This window comes from Coffea arabica, chromosome 10e, assembly GCF_036785885.1.
Source record: "Coffea arabica cultivar ET-39 chromosome 10e, Coffea Arabica ET-39 HiFi, whole genome shotgun sequence".
NCBI classification, from domain to species: domain Eukaryota; kingdom Viridiplantae; phylum Streptophyta; class Magnoliopsida; order Gentianales; family Rubiaceae; genus Coffea; species Coffea arabica.
The window spans coordinates 47164673-47187479 of NC_092328.1; the positions used below are offsets into that span (position 1 = coordinate 47164673).

Below are 22807 nucleotides of genomic sequence, written 5' to 3' on the forward strand. Positions count from 1 at the left end.
AAAATGAGAGAGAGGAGATTGATATTCAACTGGTATTTTTAATGAGGAAAATAATATGGATCATGAAGATTTCATGCCTAAGAAACTCTGTGCTATAAATATTTTGATGCTTCTACAATTTTATCTGGAGTTAGTATTCTTTAATTGTAGAGGATGTCTTTCTCTTATATGAAACAATAAACATATATGATTTTAGGATTTTTAAGAAACCAGGGATGACATAGCATAACCTTCGAAGTCTCAACCCTTATGATAATAAGCTGAAATTTCTTTTCTTTTCTTTTCTTTTTTTTTTACATTTTCTACAAGATGGAGTTAGTCTTAAATTGTGAAGTAGGAAATATTGCAAAATGCTTTGAATATGTCAATGGCTAAGAATAGGTTGACCTCCACTTAATGAAACTAACAATCATTCCAAGCGCTATGAAATAGTTATTTAATGCCTTTTTTTTTAAAAAAAAATTCCACTTAGGGATATTCCAACTTTTCGATTAGACTAATCCCTTAAGGTTGTATTTTTGATAGTCGATCACGAAACCTGCTGATAATTACTAGATTATGAAACCAGTCGGACTACCTATGGGGCTATTCAATGCCTTATTATAAGTTCATTTATTAATTGTGTGCTAGTGTTGATACTTTTGATTGTCTTAATGGTGAAATGTTCATGTCAATTTAATCTGAAATAGAACACAAAAACATAGAATAATGAATTATCACCACCTCACAATATTTCGCAACACAGATGGAAAACAAGAACTTGAATCGCATCACACGAATTGATACATATTGGGATTTATACAACTCAACAACATTCTTCTTACATAGTATATATAACTCAAACAACAATTGGACATTTGGTGCAAATTAACTCATAATTTCCATCTTGATGGTAAATCACTTCTTGTAAATCTTGATATCCCTCCAACGTGATTCCATGTAATAACTGATATCTCTTGGTGCAGCATAAACTCCACACTTGAAGTAGAATTGTGAACGCCCTCGATCTTGTGTCTGAAACTTTTGCTCATCATCAATGTAAACTGTGACCGTGCCTCCCTCCACATCATGGATGAGATTGAGCTTGAACCATCTATCGTACATGCCAGTGGCAATCACGTCACCACTGTAATACCTCATGTCACCATTGTAGATTCTCAGAATTATGGTGGATGAATCATGGGCTGCACCATGAATTTGTGCTACTGTTGCACCAGAGGTTCCATTCGGCACGAATCCGTAGCCTTCAAATTGCCATACTCCTGATGTATAGTCAAGTCCCTGCACACAAATTTTTTGTTTTAAAAAAAAAAAAGAAGAAGAAAAAATCAAAGCTGATCATAAGTTCATACTTTAGAACCAGTTACTGGTTCACACTCACTTGACAAAAGCTAGTGTAGTTTTTATGCAAATGGTAACTATGGAAAGAATGTACTACTACTTGGTAAACTCCAAAACTAAGGGATAATAGGAGATATTGAGACTCTAGTCAAGCAAAAACTATAGTTATGAATTAAAGTTTTCACCAAATGCTTACTTTACCCTCAGGAAGCTAGGAACTTGAATAGAAAATGTTGATTGAATTTTTTTTTTCTGAAAAGAAAAAAAATGAATGACACATGAAAATCCCATGTTCTCAAGAATTACAATAAAAAACAAAATATCTTGACTAACGCCTCCGCCTGTTAAAACACAAGTGAACAGGAGAAAAGATAATAAGACTAAGATGCAGTGGTATTTGAAGCATTGTTATGGGGGAAAAAAATTGATTTACGTGAATGCGAACTTCCGTGCGTGGTTGTGTCTCGCTATTAGGGCTATGTGGCTTATCATTAGCATAAACCCACATCTTCCGAATCCCATTTTCGAAACTGTATCGTTCATCCAATGGCACATTGTATGGCCTCTGGATTTCAAAATTTGCTTCTGTTAATGGCACATTTGTGAAACCATCAGTGGGATCAGCTGAACTTTGGAGAAAAGAATTGATGACCAGAAATCCCACGAAGCAAACAACATTCTTCACAGAAGAATTCATGTTTCCAAACTTTTTTCCCAACAATTGCTTAACTATCTTCTTCCAACAATGATCCTATCAAGCCGTGGTCTAGTAAATGTACATATATAGGTACGAAAATGGAACAATAAAGTGTACTACTAGAGGTTGGAGTTGGACTTACCTGGACCTATGCTGGTATTTCCTTGCGTAAAGAAGCATATTTTGTGATGGTGACCTGGTTGACGAAATTATTGGACGTTTCACAGGATAATGTTTGTGGAAAAGATTCTTTTTCCATCTTGGGTAGATCTAGTTGCGCGAACATTTATAGTTCATCAAACTTCAGGCCAAACAACAAAAAGGACTTAAAGTTATTGGTGACAAGAACTGGTATTGAACAAGAGAGAGGAATAAATCTGGCTTGCATACAACTTATTAGGCTCAAAAACAAAGGGTAATATATTTTATAGGGAAAATTACACTTTACTCCTGTGGTTTAGTGTTTTTGTACATAATCCCCCTATAATTTCAAAAATTATATATAACCCTCTCATGATTTGTATTAAAGTGTCGAAGTAACAGAACTTGCAATCCATAATGAAGTCATCTAAACCATAAAAAATATCCCTATGTAAAATTGAAAATTATTTATTAACCATAGGGGGGTTATGTGTATATTTTGAAAACCATAAGAGGGTTATATGGTAAAGTATTAATCCATAAGAGGGTTATATAGTAAAACATAAAACTATACAGGGTTAGTGCGTCATGTATATTATCTTTATATATTTTGATCACTTTAGCCATTTTAATTTTTAAATAAGGGTAATTTCGACATTTTTAAATGTTCCGTTACGAATGATCGTTTCCGTCATTTTGACATTTTAATCCAAATCATGAGAAAGTTATGTATAGTTTTTGAAACCATAAGAAAGTTATGTACAAAAATACTAAATTATAGGGGGTAAAATGTAATTTGCCCTATTTTATATACACAAACTTACTTCGTAATGTACCACTCTTTTATTATTATTATTATTATTGGAATGTAATATTATTTTATCTCCACTGTTCAAAAGCTTTGCAAAAACCCAATTTTGAGTTGTTCAAGACCATTGGAGCTTCAATTATTGACCTTTAAATTAACCCAAATGAACTGAACGAAGTGTTCCATTAGGTAAACTTTTTTTCCCCTAAAGACAGTAGAGAATAAAGAAAAGAGAAGAAAGACAGAAAGGAAGCAGAAAAAAGAATAAAAGGCTACTAAAGTAAAGTTACAAGTTGTTTCGAACTTATAATGAATAAGATAATTTGTGTGATATGTAAAATCTAATCAAACCTAATTAAATCGGGTTATATAATTATCAATCCTTCGAGTTCACCTTTTATTTGTCAGCTTCTCCCGGATACCGTTTAATTGTGCTTTCCCCGACTGATAAATTTAAGTCATATTGCAGTAAATTTACTAGTCGTATCCAAATCAATTCTTTTTTGAATTGTATCCAAATTATTTGATAGATTAACGATGGGACAAATACTTAAGAAATCTTTTGGCTAATTATGCAACGCGTTATACTGCCCAACCACAAGATTTAAATTGTACTCCACAAATTGGGAGTTCATGTCCCTTTTTTTCAGAAGAAAAAAAAATGAGAAAGTAGCCAATATAATATTGTGTTTTGCAATCATCTTCTTTTAAATAGAGCAGCATGGAAACAAATATTCCATATTCACTATACCACAGGTTATTGTCCCATCTGCAAGGTTTCTCGTAATCGCTGACTGATTTCACCTTTCATACAATCTGACTGTTAGGTGATCAGCTAAGATTTAAAGAAATTCAGATTTATTGGTGCATTTTTTTTATCAAAAGAAACAAAATCTGGAATCTGGCTCACCATGTAAATGTCTCTCCGAATTGATTTTAGGGATAATTTTAGAAACCTCCCTGAGGTTTCTATCAATTTCACAAAGCTCCCCTTAACATTTTAAAATTACACATACCTCCCCTATTGTTGCAAAAGTACTCTACTACCCCTATATGGGATACTTAATGACATTTTTTTTTTGAAAAATTTCAGAAATTCCAAGAAAAACCAAAATTGACTTATTCTCTCTCTCTCTCTCTCTCCCTTACTCTTTTTTCCATTTCCTTTTTTGCTAAATTACTGCTACCCATTCGTCTCTGTTCAATATTGTTCCTCCAATTCAAAACCAAATTCTATTTATCATCCCTTGCCGTATTTATCCCCCTCCTTTCTTTCTTCTTTTTTTTTTTTTTATCTCTATTCTCATCTCTTTTTTGCAAATATGATTAGGTTCATGCTTTTATCCTTTTAATTCTAAGTGTAATGGGTTTGATTTTTCTGCATCTATTTATTTTATCCAATGTTGGTTGATTATAGGTGATAAAACTTAGTGATGTCAAAACAAGTCAAGAATTTGAGGGATGGATGGGTTTTAGAAATGGGTGGTTGAAAAAAAAATAAAGGAGGCTGCAAAGAGAGAAAGACGAAACAGCTGCACTATTGATTGTTGATGAAGTGTTAGTTTTGGATAAAATTTGAGGTCGAGTTTTATTCAGTTTAGCACCAAGTGATGGATTTAATTGACTTGTGTAGTAAATGTAAGGGTTGGAGTTACCGGACATAAATTAGGTTGTAGTATTTTGAGTGCTAAAATTATTGGAATTTATTTTGATTTAAATTGGGGTGTTTATTTGACTTTTGTGGTGGCGTTGCTTGGAAGAAGGCAATCATCATAGTTGAATTTTTTTTCCAAACTTTGATTTTTGGCAGAAAGAGTTTGTTTGCTTTGGTGTTTGAAGAAAGGCAATTAACAAATCTCTTTTTATTTTTCCTTTTTATCTTTTTGACAAAAAGGGTAGTTTATGATATTTGAAGGAATTGGTAGCCTATTAGCATAAATAGTGAAAGCAAGGGAGGTGAGTGTAATTTTTGAAACCTAAGAGGAATTTCCTGAAATTGTTAGAGACCTCAAGGGAGGTTTCTGAAATTATCCCTTGATTTTATTTTCAGAATGTTGGTTCCTTCGTGCAATGATTGAACGACTGCTCGAGTACGAGTATCTATGTTTTTCCTTTTGATTGATTTACAACCTTAATTAATTTCTATTAATTAAGCCAGAATTCTGAAGTTCATTTGTATTCGAAAGATGTCTTTACTCATAATCTACCAAGATTGAAATTGGAACTATCCGCGGCTATGCCCAGCATGCATTTTCAGTGCTTCTACTTTCTAGGGTAATTCTTTTTGTTTTGGTACTCCCTTTTCTTGTCTCATAAACTTTACAGCTCTCTTGCTTTTGTGCAAAAGGTTTTTAACCTTAGGATTTGATGCATCTCTGGTTCGTCTGTTCATGTAGTGAAATATAATATTAGCCAGCAAAACTTCAACAATTAGTAAGAGGAATGAAGAAATCAGTAATATGATCTTGACTAGCAGAAAACGATGTGCTTAATAATCAACTTCAACAGAGACTACTTGGATAGAGTAATTGCGTGAAAACTATGGCAAAAATTAGGATAGAGTATTTGCTGTTGAGTAACAAATGGAAGCCATACAAACTAAATTATGCAGGCTGATTAATAGGAAAAATGAAAGTAAGAACATTAATGAAGTTTGTATTGAGCAATATTTAGACATCCATAATACTGGTTTCTGAAAGTCATGAAAGCCGGTACATATATGTATCTATCATATGTTATCCATTGTTTTTGAACTATATCACAAATTATTCAGATTCTTCAGACATCACTCTTTATTTCAAGAAAAAAGAAAGGTTGGCCAGAAAACATCTTCCAAAAATTTTCATACATGATTAGGAGAATTATTTTCACTTTTTGTATATTTTGATATCTCTCCACCTTGATTCCATAAAATAGCTAATATTGGTTGATGCAGCATATACTCCACATTTAAAATACAAATCTCCAGGCCCTCCATCTTTTGTTTCAACTTTGTGTTCCCCATCAATGTAAACAGTCACTTTTCCTCCATCCACATCATGGATCAAATTAACTTTGAACCATTTATCGTACTTTTGAGTAGCCAAGATCCCCCTAGCTGCACCACAATAATAGTTCATGTTTCCATCAATGATTCTTAGCATTGTAGTTGTTGCGCCATGGGATGCTCCATGGATCTGAACTATTGTAGCCCCAGATGTCCCATTTGGCACAAATCCATACCCTTCAAATTGCCATACTCCAGATGAGTAGTCAAGTCCCTGCATGTATGAATGAAAATTATCAAGATTTTTTTTTTTTGGACACTAAGCAATTTAGGTGATTTCAACTCCAATCACCATCACGGATTAGAGCAAACTCCTAAGTAATGATCAAGATTATAAAGTTCGTGCATAAAGGTTATGCCATACTCAAGGGGTTTGTGCAAAAGAAAAAGAAAATCGACTAATCATTCGGAATAACCAATCTGTAATCCAATGCTAAATATTTAGCTTAATCAAGGTAACTGTTTCTATAGAGTTAATTGTTGTTTAAAAATGTAGAAAATGTGTATAGTGAACCCTTCCCCGGGGGGCTCTCCTCCCTATCCCGAAAAAAGGGTTTCAAGCTGCTGCTTAACAGAATACATCTTTGAAAAAATGATTGAATATAGTAGAAGTAACCAAGAAAGCTACCACATTGAAAATCAAAAGTTTTTGAAAGAATAGAAAAGTTAAAAAGACATAATGCTTTGGAAAATTGTCAAATTTCCCAAGAAACATCATATATATCTAACGATATTAATATGAAGCAAGCATATTTTTAGGCAGAAGAAGGTACAAAAGCGATTGACAAGTACAGGTTTGGCTATTTCCTTGCTAACGAAATTGAGGGTATCAAAGACTGAAGTTTCGCTTATTAATTTATTACGGTATCTAAGGGACCAGAGTCAATCATATCCGCTCGAATTTCCAATTGAAGCGAAAACAAGAAAAATCAAGAACAATAATATCCCATTCTGAAAGAATAATAACATGTATAGGTACTTAATTGTGAATGTACAAACTCTATAGATCATTAATGAAATAATGTGCAGATACATAGCGGAGATTTTTGAAAGCAAAATTATGGTGATTTTTGATGAATGAGATATTTACCTTAGCTAAACTTTATATAATGTCAAGTATCTAATTCTAATACCTAAAAAGAAAAAAAAACAGAGATTAATTATTCGTCAATCAATGAGCAGATATATAGAGGAATAAATTAAAATGCAAAACTATGGTCAGTTCTGATGAATGGGAAAAAGTTACCCTTATCCGAATTTCAGTCCGTGGCATTGTGTGACTGTTGGGATTATGTGGTTTGTCATCAGCATAAACCCACAACCTGCGAGTTCCATTTTCATAAGAATACCGCTGATTCAATGGTATATCATATGGCCTCTGAATCTCAAAGTTGTATTCTGTTAATGGGACATTTGTGAACCCCTCAGTTGGATCAGCAACAGATTCCATAGAGACATTAGTGTATAAGCTCATTAATGATGTTAAGAAAACCACATTTTGTATAGAAAATTTCGTCATTATTTCCACCCACTCCACTTCTTTACTGGAAAAATTTTGAGGAAGAAAACTGTTGAGCTATATATGGTTAGGTAATTATCAAGTATTAATAAGGGAACAAGATTTGAACGTTTGATTTTTTAAAGTGTGATGGTGTAAAATTAAATTTATTAATCAACCTACTCATCATTGCGTCACAATAAATTTATCGAGGTACAAATTGAAAATGCATGAGCCAATTGATTGTCTGATGCAGGTTAGTAGGACTGCATGAGCACATTATCAGTGTTTTTTTTGGCTGTTTTTAGTGCTCCTGCTCCAAACCCTCTAATCATTTCCTAATAACTAAAACATATGACAATGACACGGCAAAAGAGGATGACCCAAAGTGGCCAAAAATTAGCATCTAACAAGTTATTGATTGGACTTATTTAAGATTTTTGGTAGACAAAATTTCAAATTTTGCAGTCTCAATGTGAGTGAGGATGACTTTTGGTGGATGCATGATCTACTGTGACATAAGCATCTTTGGAAAATTTCAACTTATTGCAATGAATAAAATTCATTACTAATTTACTATGACTAGTCCTAGTATTGGGTGGTGTGGTTCGTGAACAATACAAATAGAGTCGGTAATGTATAATTTTTTGCATGATGAAATCAGGTATACCCAAATCCTTTCAATTATTCTGCGAATCTGAAGCTTTCTTGCTGGATTTAGCAGTATGTTTGTGCCCCTCTTTAACCTTATCTGGCTGTTATTCACTTTCTGAGTCAACATATTTGAGGCAAGCACACCCGTGACCGTGTAACATATACTTACTCTTTGATCCCTGGGACAAGAAATTATCATCTGAAAACGATTGCTGAATTTTTGACCAATTGAAGTCATCAGGCTAAAATCTTGAGTATTTTTTTAACAATGATCAAAGATTTATGGATCAAATTACTCTTTCACTATTTTTGGCTCTTGGCTTTTTCCTCCTGTGGGATTTGTTTGAATCATTGGGAAAAAAAGAACAGACACAGACAGAATAGTGAATAGAACCTAGATTATCTGGTCAAAAGATTGGTCCATCCTTGCAGCATTGGTCTACCATTAGCTCAGATTTCAATCCTATATATCCACTTAGCTTACATTTGTTGCTTAATTCGTAAAAACTTTTATTAATGAAATTTATTATGTGTTACGGAAGTCTATAACTAATGTTCATTGGGACACAGATGGTATAGCCACATGTAATCTGTTTGCATTTTATATTTACTAGCTTTTTACCAGATGAGAAATTATTCCTGCAACAGATAATTTCTACCTTAATTGGAGCACCAGATAATTATTCACTGCCTACTACTGTTGGAGCCAATTAGCTAAGCGCATAAGCGATTAAGGTTGAGATCTCAAGGATTTGATGTACCAGCTAAAAGTCTATTCTAATTAGATAATAGTAAGTGCTCATTCCACTACTTATGGATCAACTGGTTGTAGTAGTACTGTTCAATTGTGAACCGTACATATTGATTTACTTTGCAATTATATCAATCAAATATTAATCTCTTGGATTTCAGGTTTATAATTAATTGCATGAGGACCGTTTTAGGACATAGCACCACCCTATTATAAAATGTGAAAAAAAAAAATGTACCAGTCCTAAGTATACTTTAGACACAATACTTGCACTGGCATAAAATGTATGTTATAATTAAACAACAAGGATAATTTTATTTTCTCAAGCAAAAGAAATACAGTTGTAATTAATTCTTATTTTTCCCCTCACTTTTTGTATATTTTGATGTCTCTCCACCTTGATTCCATGTAATAGCTAATATTCCTCGGTGCAGCATAGACTCCACATTTGAAGTACAAATCTCCAGGCCCTTGATCATGAGTCTCAAACTTTTGTACACCATCGATGAAGACTCTCACTTTTCCTCCATCCACATCATGGATCAAGTTAACCCTGAACCATCTATCATAAAGACCAGTGTCTACAAGTTCACTACTGTAATACCTCATGTCACCGTCATAAATTCTCAGAATTATAGTTGTTGCACCGTGAGAAGCTCCATGGATTTGCACAATTGTTGCACCAGATGTTCCATTTGGCACAAAACCGTATCCTTCAAACTGCCAAACTCCAGATGAGTAGTCAAGTCCCTGCATGATGATTGAAATCGAAACTATTCCTATTAGATGATTTTATCTACCAATTCAAAGCAACACATATTTACATATGTGACATACATTTACCTATAAACTTGCTGTTTTAAATAGACCTGACCTTAAGTTAGTATTCTGAAAAGGAGGAAAAAAGAAAAAAAAGAGGTTATGGTTACCTGAATTCGAACTTCTGTTCGTGGTTGGGTATGACTATTGGGGTCGTGTGGTTTGTCATCAGCATAAACCCACAAACGACGAGTTCCATTCTCGTAGCTGTATCTTTCTTCGAGTGGCACATCATATGGCCTTTGAATTTCGAAATTAGCTTCTGTCAAAGGGATGTTTGTGAATCCAGTTGTGGGATCGACAGAACAGACTAAGTATAGATTGTTTGATATGTATAAGCAAATAAATACTACGAGGAAAATCGCATTTCCTTTTGAAGAACTCATAGCTTTAAGCTTTTCACTTGCTGAGCTCCCCTTCTTCAAGTAGCAGAAGGATGAGAGCTGAGTGAGGAATGTAGCTGTGATCTTAATTTATATAGCGCAACAACATAGTAAATTTTGCTTTATAATATGCCTTTTTTTTGGAGGGCAACGAACTATGGAAACGCAAGGGTACATTTAATATGACGTAAATCGTGTTAATAAAGAAGACTGAGTAAAAACTCAATGTGAAACCCAAATATTGCCGCATCAACCCAGTCCATTTATTTGTCCCTACAAAAAAAGTTACCTCGCCTTAGCTAAAAATAATCGTGCTTAATTGTAATTTGCATTTCTTATTTGGATTTACTGGTTTTTAAATCAATTCTTACATTGTTTGACGGAAATTAAAACAATAAGCCTAATAAGAAAATTTTCAGCAATATGTGGGGAAACAATTTTGCACTGTAAGAGAAATTCAAGCAAAATTCAAGAATCTTGCTGTATTTAGTTCAGTTGTTCAAAAGCAAATACTTTTGATAGGTCTATATTAGTACTTTTTTTTTCATGGCTCCATTTATATAGGATAACTATCATAGTCTGCATCAAGAAGAGATGTTTCCTAAGGTTCTTCTCCGAGAGCATATTAATTGCTATGTAATTTTTTAAAATAAATTTTTCTAATAGGGAAAGAGTGAGAGAGTAAATGAGAAATGAGAAATATTGATTTTTTTTAATTAGAAATGAGAGAGGAGAAGGATATTCAAGCGATGTTTGATTTGGTAAATGATGTTGATAATATACTTTCATGCTTAATAGACTGTGCTATAAATGTTTTGATGCTTCCATTGATATAGTGATATGAAGATTGCGAAGTAATAAATCCACAATAGGTATCTGAAGCTAGTATTCTTTTATTTTAGTGGAGGTCTTTGTTATGTGAAACGTACATGAATTTCAGGCTTTTAGAAAAAAAACAGATATTACATGGCATAGCTTTCAAAGTCTTCATCCGGCCAATGAGCTGAACTTAATTTCTCATACTTTTCAATAAGGTGAGATTTGAAGGATGCCGGATTTTTATAATCGTCAGTAAAATTGCACTACACTATATGTTCTCTGACAAAGTGCCAAAGGATAAGTTTTAATTTTTGTTAGGGATAATTTCAGGAGTTTTCTGGCTATTTCACTGGTCTCTCTTCAGGTTTTAAAAATTACACTAACCTCCCTCAAGGTTAATTATTTTGTAACATTTAGGTCTAACCAACAATTAAAAAATGATATTAGGAGAAAGAAAATAATATGATTCCACCATTACCTTTCATCTACTAAATTGTTTAAGTAATCTAATACCCGTCCAAATATTAAAGAAAATACTAGAATTTGCTGTTTAATTTAAATTTTTTAATTTAATACCCTTCATAAGGGCTTAAATCACATATGACATAAAAAATAGTACATTATTCTATATATTTCATTTAATATAAGATCTAAATTACTCTTTTCAATTACAAACTCATCGTCAAACACGATCAACAACAAATAATCAAAAAAATCTATAACCAAAATATTACAAAGAGTGAACTTTAATACCATAAAATTCTCAGGAACTAACCTTAATATGTTAATAAGAATATTTATGATGTTAATGTTTATTCTCTGTAATATTTTGGTTGCAAATTTTTTGATTATTTATTGTTGATCATGTTTGATAAATGGGTACGTAACTGAAAAGAGTAATTTCGATCTTGTATTAAGTGAAAAATATAACATGATTTACTGTTTTTTAATACTATATATAATTTGATCCCTAATGATAAATAGCAAATTTTATATTTTTCTTTAATGTGTGGGTTAGTATTAAATTAATTAAATATTGTAATAGATGATAGGCAATGATGTAATCATATTATCTTTTCTATCTCACTATTACTTTTTAATTACCGATTGAGTTTAAATGTTACAAGATAATCAACCTCAGGGGAGGTTAGTGTAATTTTTGAAACTTGAAGGGAAGCCAGTGAAATAGTCAAAAATCTCATGAGGGGTTTCTAAAATTATCACTTTTTGTTATACTATTTCTCACATTACCGGAATTAGTGCTAAATGTTCACACAATGTGAGTGCAATAAAAAAAATACTTAATATTATGGTCATATATTTTATATAAATTTTCATTGCTGAAGCAAACCTTAATCTTTTAAATCTTTTTTATAAAATAATTCTATATTGGTAGTTATATTGAAAATATATACTTAAATACTCCCTCCATCCCATTTTGATAGGTTTGTTTTCCTTTTCATCCGTTCGAAATTATAGTCCACTTTCTAATTGAAGAAATCTAGTTAACTTGTAGCTTATCTAAAATGCCCTTATTTAATGTAGATTGTTATTGAGTATAACTTAACTTATTAAGTGTAAAGTTAATTAGTCATGCTCCATTTAATGCAAGCGTATTTTAGGAATATAATAAGTTAGATTTATTTTTTCCAACAAAGGTAACCAACTTTTCTTAAACTGTGTGGGGAAAAAAATCAAACCTATCAAAGTTGGATAGAAGGAGTAATTAAAAGTAAAATATTGTTATGGATAGTTATCTTAATCGCATATGTATAGGTAGTTAAAGTAAGAATAGTTTCCACAAGGGCAAAAATGAATGTTTATAAAGTGATAATGAATGTTTACCCTAAACCCCTTCCTGTACTCTTTTATACTAGTTATAAGGGCACACTTGATGTATATGCGCATTTAAGATAAATCACTTTTTATATGGACGTACGAAATCAGTACAAAATTTTCATAAATTAAAATATAAACTTTGATCTTTTAAAAATTTTTTGATTAAAATTTTAATGAACCTGGTGGTTACAATATTTGTGGGTGGTTATGGTGAACCTTGTGGTTGTATTCATTAGCAATATAAGTAACATGTGACAGATATCAAAGGCATAATTAAGTGATTATGAAAGTAAAATCAAAAATCTAAAAAGTGACAAAAAGGGTTTACACCGAATACAATGCTCTCGTATTGTGTATAGCTTGAAGTGCTTTTTCTGCAATTTTTTCCCCCGATTATGTTTCCAATTATATTTCTTTTTGTGGCTCGGTTTTGCATGGTACTAGGGTTTTGATTTTGATCAGACTATATGTAGACTCTTTAGAACTGGCGAAGTTGTGTTTCCTTTGGGGTTTGATTTTTCTCCATTACATGAAGTGTGAAGTACGGCCCAACTTAGTTTTCAAGAAGGTGGATTTTGAACTGGTCCACAACTATCCTATAGGTACTCACAGGACAGATGCAATTAAAGTTTGAAAGTACCTACTGCAGAAAGCTTGAAAATTACTGATGGTTTTTTTGGATTTTACCTTGCAATTGCATGTGAAAAATTTTGCAAGGTGCATTCTACCTTTATGTGTATCCAAAAGTAAGTTCTCCACAAAAATTGGCTATGATTATGGTGGATAATGTAAGAAATTTGCTTATTCTATAGTAAGAAAGCTGAACTCCAGACATGAAAGCTTGCGTGTTCCAAGTTCCAACTTGTGATCATTCATTTGGTACTACGTGGTTTGTAATTCATGCACACTTACTTTAATGGTATCATCTCATGTCATTTGATTGATACTTAGGTAGCACAAAAGTGACCCTTTTTTGTATTAGGATTAATAGAAATGTTCCCTTTTCTCTCTTTGGTAGGAAGTTAGCAGGAATCATTAGGATCTCTATTTGGAAATACATGTCTTTTCTTGGAGTTTTTGCTTTATTACATGATATTCAAGGTTAAAGTATACTAGCTCTGGGTTCTAGCCAAGTTGAAAACATTATTGTCAGACTCAGATTGGATCGACCAGTCAAATCAGAAATTGGCCAGGTAGTCAATCCGAGTCAGATTAAAAACTCGAAAATTATAAAATCGGTAAAATCCGGTCAAATTTTGGGTTTGACTAGTGAACTGGTAGAACCATATCAAACCTGATTTTTTGGTCCCTATTTTTTGCCTTTTTTTAAAAAAAAATTTGTAAACTTTGTCTTTAGTCCTGACTCTTGACTCTGTCCAGTTGACCGATTAAACAAGCAAAAAAGAGGAAAAATATGAAAAAAATAACAAATCCAACCCAAAGTTTTCCAAAGGCAAATTAGGGATGACAATTGGGGCAGGTGCCTATAAGGGGTTAATGAGGTGGGGCGAGGGGGAATTTTTTTCCTCCGTTTAGAAAATCCCCCACCCCCCACCCATTTAAAAAAATAATAAATATATAAATGTACATAATTATATATAATATTTAATTTAATTAGTTACAAACTTATAATAATGATATTATTACTTATATGTATTATATAATGCATATTAGTATATGTAATATAATTGATATTATCAATTATACCTATCTACTAATAGAAATTATTAATTATTTATATTAAATTTACTAATGCATTTATACTAAATTTCTAATTACACTTAATACAGTAACATTTTTTTCTCAAAAAAAAAAACACAATAATGATTTAGTGATTGTGTTTGTATCAAAAGTGAAAACTTGGCTATGTTAGTTATATTTGTTTTATCATGTTTGATTGTATAATAGATTTTGTTTGATTGTTTTTATAAGTTTCAATTGTGAAATTATAATAAATAATAACTTGATGATGTGTTGATATTATAGTATTTGATTATTTGTTAAAATTTAACTATAATAAAATTATATAACAAATTTTTATTAATCCCATGAGTATCCCCATGGGGGAGGACGGGGCGGGCCTGTGGCGGGGGAAATCAACTCCACCCCCTACCCCGTTGCCATCTCATGAATATCTGTTGTCGTTTCTAACTAACCCTAGCACCTCTGCCAGACCATCACCGCCGCTACTAGCAGCCATACGTCGGACTTCATCATCTCTGCTACCACTTCTCCTCTGGTGTAATTTTCAGACTTCAACTTCAAGTCTCCGACCGTAGCTCCTGCACCGCTGCTGCTCCTCTGGTAATTTTCGGACTTCTGGCCTCGACTGACAAAGCATTTTTTCTCAGGTTAAACATGAGTGATTTGATTCGGTACCATTGCTTTCACTAAGGAGGCTAAGAATTGGCGAAACCAGTGATCCGGGTAGACCAAGGTTCCTATTTTTATGCTTGAGCGGATCTCCTGGCTCTGTACCTATGACATATTCTGTTAAGGCGATTCCAATCAACACTCTGCTTGAATATACTGAATCCGATTCAAGTTTAAATATTGACAAATTGATTCCACAAGTGGCTTGTTGGGGTAGGAAAAATCAATGTTATACTACGGGCTACATCAACGTGGGGACTGGTCTTTACCTTATCAGTGGTCAGGTTGCTGACCATGAGGATGAGGCTTGGTGTTACAGTTTTCAAGAATTAACTCTAGAGATGGCATTCTTGGATCTTAGTCTGGCCTTCATTCCACATCCTAAAGAACCTGAGCCTGTATATCTACAACCAATGCATTCTGGAAAAGCTGCTCCCATCGTGGTATATCTGAATGGCTTAATTTATGTTCTTGCTGGTCCCTCTTTCTCGTGTCTTGTACCCGATCCCAGTTTTGAGTGCTATCATCCTCTTGAGAACAAGTGGTATCCTCTGGATCTCCCGTCTTTCCTCGATGGCTCGAGCAAATACTATGGTTTGCCCTTTTGTGACTTCTCATATGTGATTATAGGGAACAAACTATGTGTTTCAAATTCAGCTTCTGCGTTCGCTTTTGATGTTCTGAAGGAAAAATGGGAGCGTTGCGAGTTATTTGCTAGCTTCTATAGTAGTCTTCATCCCATGAAGGGAGATGAAGACTATGAAGATTATGAAATTGGGGACTTAAATGGAGATAAAGATTTTGAAGGGGATCAAGGTATTGGAGGTAAAGATTTAGAAGACGAACATGACAAGGCATTGCGGCCTCTTGGGTTTGAGTTTGACAAACGAGCTTGTCTATTTGATGAAGATATACTGGTAGGTTATGTATTTCTTTACGAAAAATTCATGGCTGCATACCAGATTGTGGATGGTAAAGTTGTGAGAAGGCAGGTGTTGGATAATTTGAAGCTTAATCCCTTTTACCATCATTATCTGCTTAGTTTAGGGAATGGGCATTTTTGTTTCACATATTTCAATGATGATGAGAAAGATGACTTGGATGATGAGGAGAGCTATGTTCCATTCTCACTTGTGCTTTTCAAGCTCCGTTCGGGATGGAGTTGTTCCATTTGCTTGGTTCGAAACTTAACATATCGATGATAATGCATCTGCAAATGGATGGATAGACAGAATGCGTGAATAACATGCTAGAGATCTACCTCCGGCACTATGTAGTGATAAATCAAGCAAATTGGACTAAATTGCTAGATGTTGCCCAATTTCACTTTAACTTGCAAAGAAACGAATGCACCGACAAGAGTGCATTGGAGATCGTGTTAGAATTTCAGCCAACAATTTCGAAGAACATTGTTGGTGGCCATTTGAGTATGAGTCTTCCTGTGTATCGATTTGTCAAGACTGGCAAGAACGAGTGGAAACGGTTAGACTATAATTGAAAAAAGCCTACAGCGAATGAAAAAATAGGTTGATTGATAGCGCATGTTTCACGAATTTAAGGAGAAAAACCAAGTGTTGGCGAATCTCTACCAATATGGACGCATTCATGAGATGCACAAGGGTTTTATGAACCGATATGAGAGACCATTTGCAGTGCTAAAAAAAATGAAAAGTGTAGCTACAAGTTGAAATTGTCCGAAATACTATCTCAATTTCAGTCGATTTTCATGTCAGCCTATCAAATTGTTTTATCAAGAGCTGCACGATCCACTAAAGAATGTGTCAGCGAGAGCACCTGTGGACATGAGGGACGAGTACGACAAAGTTGCTAAGAAAATCATGGTCGATCATACTATTTGACACAAGAATCCTACACCATCAAAATACTTGGTGTGATTTCGTGGACTACAGAAATAGAACATAAATTGGGAGCCAGGCGAAAAATTGTTGCAATTCAAGATGTTCATACAGTCGTGTGATGGTAGTTAAGGCATTGGGGCAATGTCTTGTTCAAATAGGGAAGGATGACACGGATTGCACTCTATTCGCGTGTGACCGTATCCATCCATCCCTAGATTGTTAGTCATGCACAATTGTAAATAATGCGCCAGCAAAAAAGTCAGGATCGTTAAAAGACCAACATCTCAATCACACAAACAAGTAGCAATCCTCCAAGGATGGAGGTTATACCAAATGTTGTTAAATGTATGTCGCAAATCCAAAAGGCAACAAGAATATTCTAGTTTGTTTATGAGTCTTGTGAAATGGTTTATAATTTTATACGTAAGAGCTACTCTGTATAGAAAGTTCTAGAAAGTATTTAGTGTAGAATTTTCAAGAAACTTATATAGCTTTTTCGACTTACAACACTCTTCTTCTTTGCTAACTATGTTTAACTTTCGCACTTTTTTCGCATATCCAGAGGTTAGGCTGAAATAGCAAATCATTCATAAGTTAAGTCTCAAACGATCGCTAGTGTCACACGGCGTGTGACAAGCAGTATAATCTTGAATTTTGAAGTGTTATGAAAAAAATGTAATTGAATCATGGTTACATAATACTAACACTATAATTATGAGACTTATCCAAAAGCAATACTTAGAAAATGATCCAACTTTTTGGTCTTGGTATTTGGTTTGAAAGGAAGGATTTAACGAAATAATTCCCGCAACCCATCCATTTCATTTTTGTGTACATTTTTATCCTAATTTTTTGTATTGTCACAAATATGTGTCAAATTTTCGTATCCCCCAAATTCAATATGTATTTGGAATGCAAATATTGGACCATGTTGAGTATCTTTTTCATGCAACTTATGAAAACAAATTATCATGTCCCTCTATCATCCAAACTATAACATTCATTAGATTTACCTTGGAATTTACCTGTATGTTAGATTAAGTTTTTCCTAAACCAGACTACTCGAGTCTTTTGTATTACTGTCAAGCTGGTAACATTTTCAAAAACAAGTCAGTAGCACCCATTTGCTGCATTTGCTAAGTTTTATATGTCATCTTTTACTACCATAAACTCTTTTCCTGTAAATTTCTCAAGATTCTTGATGATGCTACTCACTTCCTCTTCACTCTGAAATAAAAGGAACGACACATCCCCGTGATCCTCTTGAAATCTCTAAATTTTACCTTGATACAGATTTCTTTTTTCTTTTGTGCAGTATCATGTATTCAAAAAGATCACGTAATCCGGTAACCTTAAAGTAAAAGTTGCGAAAACTACAATAAGATAAAAATTTAACAAAATATTAGAAAAAATCATATATATCCATACCAGAAAAGATCATGTATATCCATACAAAAAATGTTAATTTGTTCTTAATATCAGCCATCCAGAACAAAATACCAAATATAAAATTTAGTTTACTGAATAACCTGTAAATTAACACATAAGAAACTCAATTTAATGGGCATGTGTCCATACACAAATCATCAACCAATACTCAACAAACTAAAAGCATAAAAATTGAACATTCAGTTTGAAACGTTCATTTCGCCTTACTAGTAATTTGTTAGTCAGTTATTAAATCATTCGATTGTAAAGTAATTTTTGAAGAAAATATGCACTAATTCGAGCAAAATGATTTTCGTTCACTTTCTTATGATTATCTGCCTCACTCACTTCTATTCCAGCTCTGCTGTTCAATCTCTATTTATCTTTCCTATTTTATAATTTCTTTTCATTTTTTAAAAATTTTTACAGCATGTAGTTCAAGATCTTTTGCATAATATTCTTTTCTACTTTGCTCTTGTTAGTTTTTTCATCACTATCAGTAAATTTTTCTTGGCTATTTTTTTATTTCATTATATATTTTATTAAATAATTAAAGAAATGCACGAGCATATTTGTTGTTATGGACCGTTTGTCTAAGTATGTTATACTCATCCCGACCATGAAAGAATGCATAGAGAAAGTGACGTTCAAACTCTTTATGAACTATGTCGTCAAATACTAGGGTTTACTGGCAACAACTGTTAGTAATCAAGACTTATGATTCACGAACAAGTTTTGGACGGAGTTGTTGCATTTGTTTGGTTCGGGATTTAACATATCGATGACAATGGATCCGTAAGCGGATGGACAGACGGAACGCATGAATAACGTGTTAGAGATCTACCTCTGACACTATGTACCGATAAATCAAACAGATTGAACTAAATTGTTTGATGCTGTTTATTTTTGCTTTAATTTGCAAAGAAACAAAAACACCGGCAAGAGTCCGTTCGAAATGGTATTTGAATTCCAACTGATTATCACAAAGGCCATTATTGGTCGCTATAAGGATACGAGTCCTCCCGTATATCGATTTGCTAAGACTGGCAAGAATAAGTGGAAACAGCTAGGCTATAATTGAAAAAAATCCAACAGCGGATAAAGAAATAAATTGACCGATAGTCCACGTTCTGCAAGTTCAAGAGGAGGGCCAAGTGTTTGTGAACCTCTACTAATACTGACGCATTTGTAAGGTGCACAAGAGTCTTATAAGACGATATGAGGGACCAATCACCATGCTAAAGAAAGTGGAAAGTGTAACTTACAAGGTGTAATTATCCGAAATACTATTCCAACTTCACTCGATCTTTCATGTCAACCTATTCAAACTGTTTTATCAAGATTCGCACGATTGACTAAGGAACATGTTAGCGAGTGCACTTGTGGGTATGAGCAACGAGTACGATGAATTAACTGAGAAAATAATAGTCGATCATACTATCCGACACAAGAATCGTACATATTCAAAGGAATATTTGGTATAATAGCATAGGCTACCGAAATTAGACAAAAGTTGGGAGCCAACCGAAAACTTGTTGCAATTCGAGATGCTCATAGTAGTGTATGATGGTAGTTAAGGCATCAGGACGATGCCTTGTTCAAGTAAGGAAGGATGACACGGATGGACTCTGCCCGCGCATATCCATATCCATCCGTCCTTGACCAATTAATCATGTAATACTGTATATAGTCCGCTAGTAAAAGAATCAAGATCTTTAATAGACCCACACCTCAATCCTGCAAACAAATGGCAAGCCTCCAAAGTAAAAATGTTATACCAAACATTACTAGAAGTATGTTGCAAGTCCAAGAGTCTTGAAGAACATTATAGTTTGTTCAAAAGTCTTGTCAAATGGTTTAGAATTTTATACATAAGAGTTGTCCTGTATAGAAAGTTCTAGAAAGAATTTAGTGTAAAATGTCTAGACTTGTTTAACTTTTTCTACTTACTTAAAAATATGTCATATCCCCTCATTTGTAAACTAACTTTGCAAGTGTGCATAAGTGCAATACAAAAATTTTTTAAATCTCCAACACTTTTTTTTTGCTCACTATATTTAGCTTTCACACTTTTTCCGCACACCTAGAGGTTAGATTGAATTAGTAAATCATTCAAAAGTTAAGTTTTGAATGATTGCTAGTGTCACGCGGCGTGTTGATTTATAAGAATTTAAATAACTCGTGACAAGCGATATAATCTTGAATTTTGAAGTGTTACGAAAAAATGTAATTGAATCACGATTACATAACACTAGTACAATAATTATGAGACTTACCCAAAAGCAAGATTTAGAAAATGATCAAACTCTTTATTCTTAACATTTGATGTGAAAGCAAGAATATGACGGAATAATTCCCGCAACCCAGTCACATCATTTTTGCATATTTCTTAATCCTAATTTTTTACATTGTTACAAATGTGTGTCAATTTTTTGTCCTCATGTCAAATATATATTTGGGACGTAGATATTGAACCATGTCGAATAATTATGAGATTTACCCAAAAGCAAGATTTAGAAAATAGTCCAACTCTTTATTCTTAACATTTGATGTGAAAGCAAGGATATGACATAATAATTTTCGCAACCCAGCCACATCATTTTTGTGTATTTGTTAATCCTAATTTTTTACATTATTACAAATGTGTGCCAATTTTTCGTCCTCATGTCTAATATATATTTAGGACGTAGATATTGAACCATGCAATAAAAAGATTTTTTAAATCTCCAACACTCTTTTTTTTTGCTCACTATGTTTAGCTTTTACTCTTTTTTTGCACACCAAGAGGTTAGATTATTCATAAGTTAAGTTTTAAACAATTGCTAGTGTCGCATGGCGTGTTGATTTATAAGAATTTAAGCAACTCATGACAAGCGGTATAATCTTGAATTTTGAAGTGTTACGAAAAATATAATTGAATCACGGTTACATAACACTAACACAATAATTATGAGAGTTATCCAAAAGCAAGATTTAGAAAATGGTCAAACTCTTTATTCTTAACATTTGATGTGAAAGAAAGGATATGATAGAATAATTCTCGCAACCCAATCACATCATTTTTACGTATTTCTTAATCCTAATTTTTTACATTGTTACAAATGTGTGCCAATTTTTCATCCTCATGTCCAATATATATTTAGGATGTAGATATTGAACCATACAATACAAAGATTTTCTTAACCTCTAACACTCTTTTTCTTTGCTCACTATGTTTAGTTTTCGCACTTTTTTCGCGCACCCAAAGGTTAGGTTAAATTAGTAAATCGTTCATAAGTTACGTCTTGAACGATCGCTAGTGTTGCATGGCGTGTTGGCTTATAGAAATTTAAACAACTCGTGACAAGTGGTATAATCTTGAATTTTGAAATGTTATGAAAAAAATGTAATTGAATCATAGTTACATAACACTAATACAATAATTATGAGACTTACCCAAAAGCATGATTTAGAAAATGGTCCAACTCTTTGTTCTTGACATTTGGTGTGAAAGCAAGGATTTGACAGAATAATTTTCGCAGCCCAGCCACATCATTTTTGCGTACTTCTTGATTCTAATTTTTTCATTGTCACAAACATGTGCCAATTTCTCATGTTCTCCAGGTCTAATATATATTTGAGACGTAGATATTGGACCATGTTAAGTATCCTTTTCATGCAGCTTGTGAAAATCAATTATCATGTCCCCGTAACACATTTTGTGATTAGAAGTCATTTTATAACATCATTAGTATCATCCAAGGTATAACATTCATTAGTTTTACCTCAGAATTTACCTATATGGTAGGTTAAGTCTTTTCCTAGACCAGACTACTTCAGTCTTGTATTGCTGTCAAATTGGTAACGTATTCAACAACAAACCAGTAGCACCCATTTGCCTAGTCTTGTATGACATCTTTTACTAATAAAGATTTTTATCTTTTAAATTTCTCAAAATTCTTGACAATGGTACTTACTTCCTGTTCACTCTGAAACAAAAAGAACGACACATCCCTATGATCTTCTCCAAATCTTTGAATTTTATCCTGATATAGGCTTCCTTTTTCTTTGTGTAGTATCGTGTATTCAGATAGACCACATAATCCGAAAACTTGAAAGTAAAAGTTGTGGACACTGCAGTAAGATAAAAAAATCAACAAAATACTAGATAAGATCATGTATATTTATATAGGAAAAGTTAATTTGTTCTCAATATCAGTCATCATGAATAAATACCAAATAAAAAACTTGGTTTACTGAATAGCATGCAAATTAACACATAAGCAGCTCAATTTAGTAGATAAGTGTACATACACAAATCATCAACCAAAACTCAACAAAGTAAAAGCATAAAAATTGAGCATTCTGTTTG

General features: G+C 33.2%; 3 protein-coding genes across 3 annotated transcripts; all 3 read right to left on the bottom strand.

Moving 5' to 3' along the window:
- Positions 1 to 748: 748 nt before the first annotated feature.
- On the bottom strand, positions 749 to 2070 carry LOC113711587 (citrate-binding protein-like). The gene is made up of 2 exons (XM_027234746.2): positions 1775 to 2070; positions 749 to 1281 (listed from the first exon to the last, which is right to left on the bottom strand). Exons 1-2 carry the CDS (start codon positions 2036 to 2038, stop codon positions 898 to 900), a joined length of 648 nt encoding a protein of 215 aa, XP_027090547.1. The 5' UTR covers positions 2039 to 2070; the 3' UTR covers positions 749 to 897.
- Positions 2071 to 5731: 3661 nt separating this feature from the next.
- On the bottom strand, positions 5732 to 7553 carry LOC113711588 (citrate-binding protein-like). Its single transcript, XM_027234747.2, has 2 exons — positions 7280 to 7553; positions 5732 to 6247 (listed from the first exon to the last, which is right to left on the bottom strand). The coding sequence occupies exons 1-2, from the start codon at positions 7550 to 7552 to the stop codon at positions 5855 to 5857; spliced, it is 666 nt and encodes a 221-aa protein (XP_027090548.1). The 5' UTR covers position 7553; the 3' UTR covers positions 5732 to 5854.
- Positions 7554 to 9225: 1672 nt separating this feature from the next.
- On the bottom strand, positions 9226 to 10210 carry LOC113711589 (citrate-binding protein-like). The gene is made up of 2 exons (XM_027234748.2): positions 9866 to 10210; positions 9226 to 9686 (listed from the first exon to the last, which is right to left on the bottom strand). Exons 1-2 carry the CDS (start codon positions 10139 to 10141, stop codon positions 9303 to 9305), a joined length of 660 nt encoding a protein of 219 aa, XP_027090549.1. The 5' UTR covers positions 10142 to 10210; the 3' UTR covers positions 9226 to 9302.
- Positions 10211 to 22807: the final 12597 nt, after the last annotated feature.

Bases quoted from the DNA above. Each gene is read 5' to 3' on its own strand.
- LOC113711588 (XM_027234747.2), bottom strand. From the start codon at position 7,552: ATGACGAAATTTTCTATACAAAATGTGGTTTTCTTAACATCATTAATG. The intron at 6,248-7,279 runs GTAACTTTTTCC...TCATACATGCAG, and splicing joins GGACTGAAATTCGGATAAGG to GGACTTGACTACTCATCTGG.
- LOC113711587 (XM_027234746.2), bottom strand. From the start codon at position 2,038: ATGAATTCTTCTGTGAAGAATGTTGTTTGCTTCGTGGGATTTCTGGTC. The intron at 1,282-1,774 runs GTAAATCAATTT...ATTTGTGTGCAG, and splicing joins GCACGGAAGTTCGCATTCAC to GGACTTGACTATACATCAGG.
- LOC113711589 (XM_027234748.2), bottom strand. From the start codon at position 10,141: ATGAGTTCTTCAAAAGGAAATGCGATTTTCCTCGTAGTATTTATTTGC. The intron at 9,687-9,865 runs GTAACCATAACC...ATCATCATGCAG, and splicing joins GAACAGAAGTTCGAATTCAG to GGACTTGACTACTCATCTGG.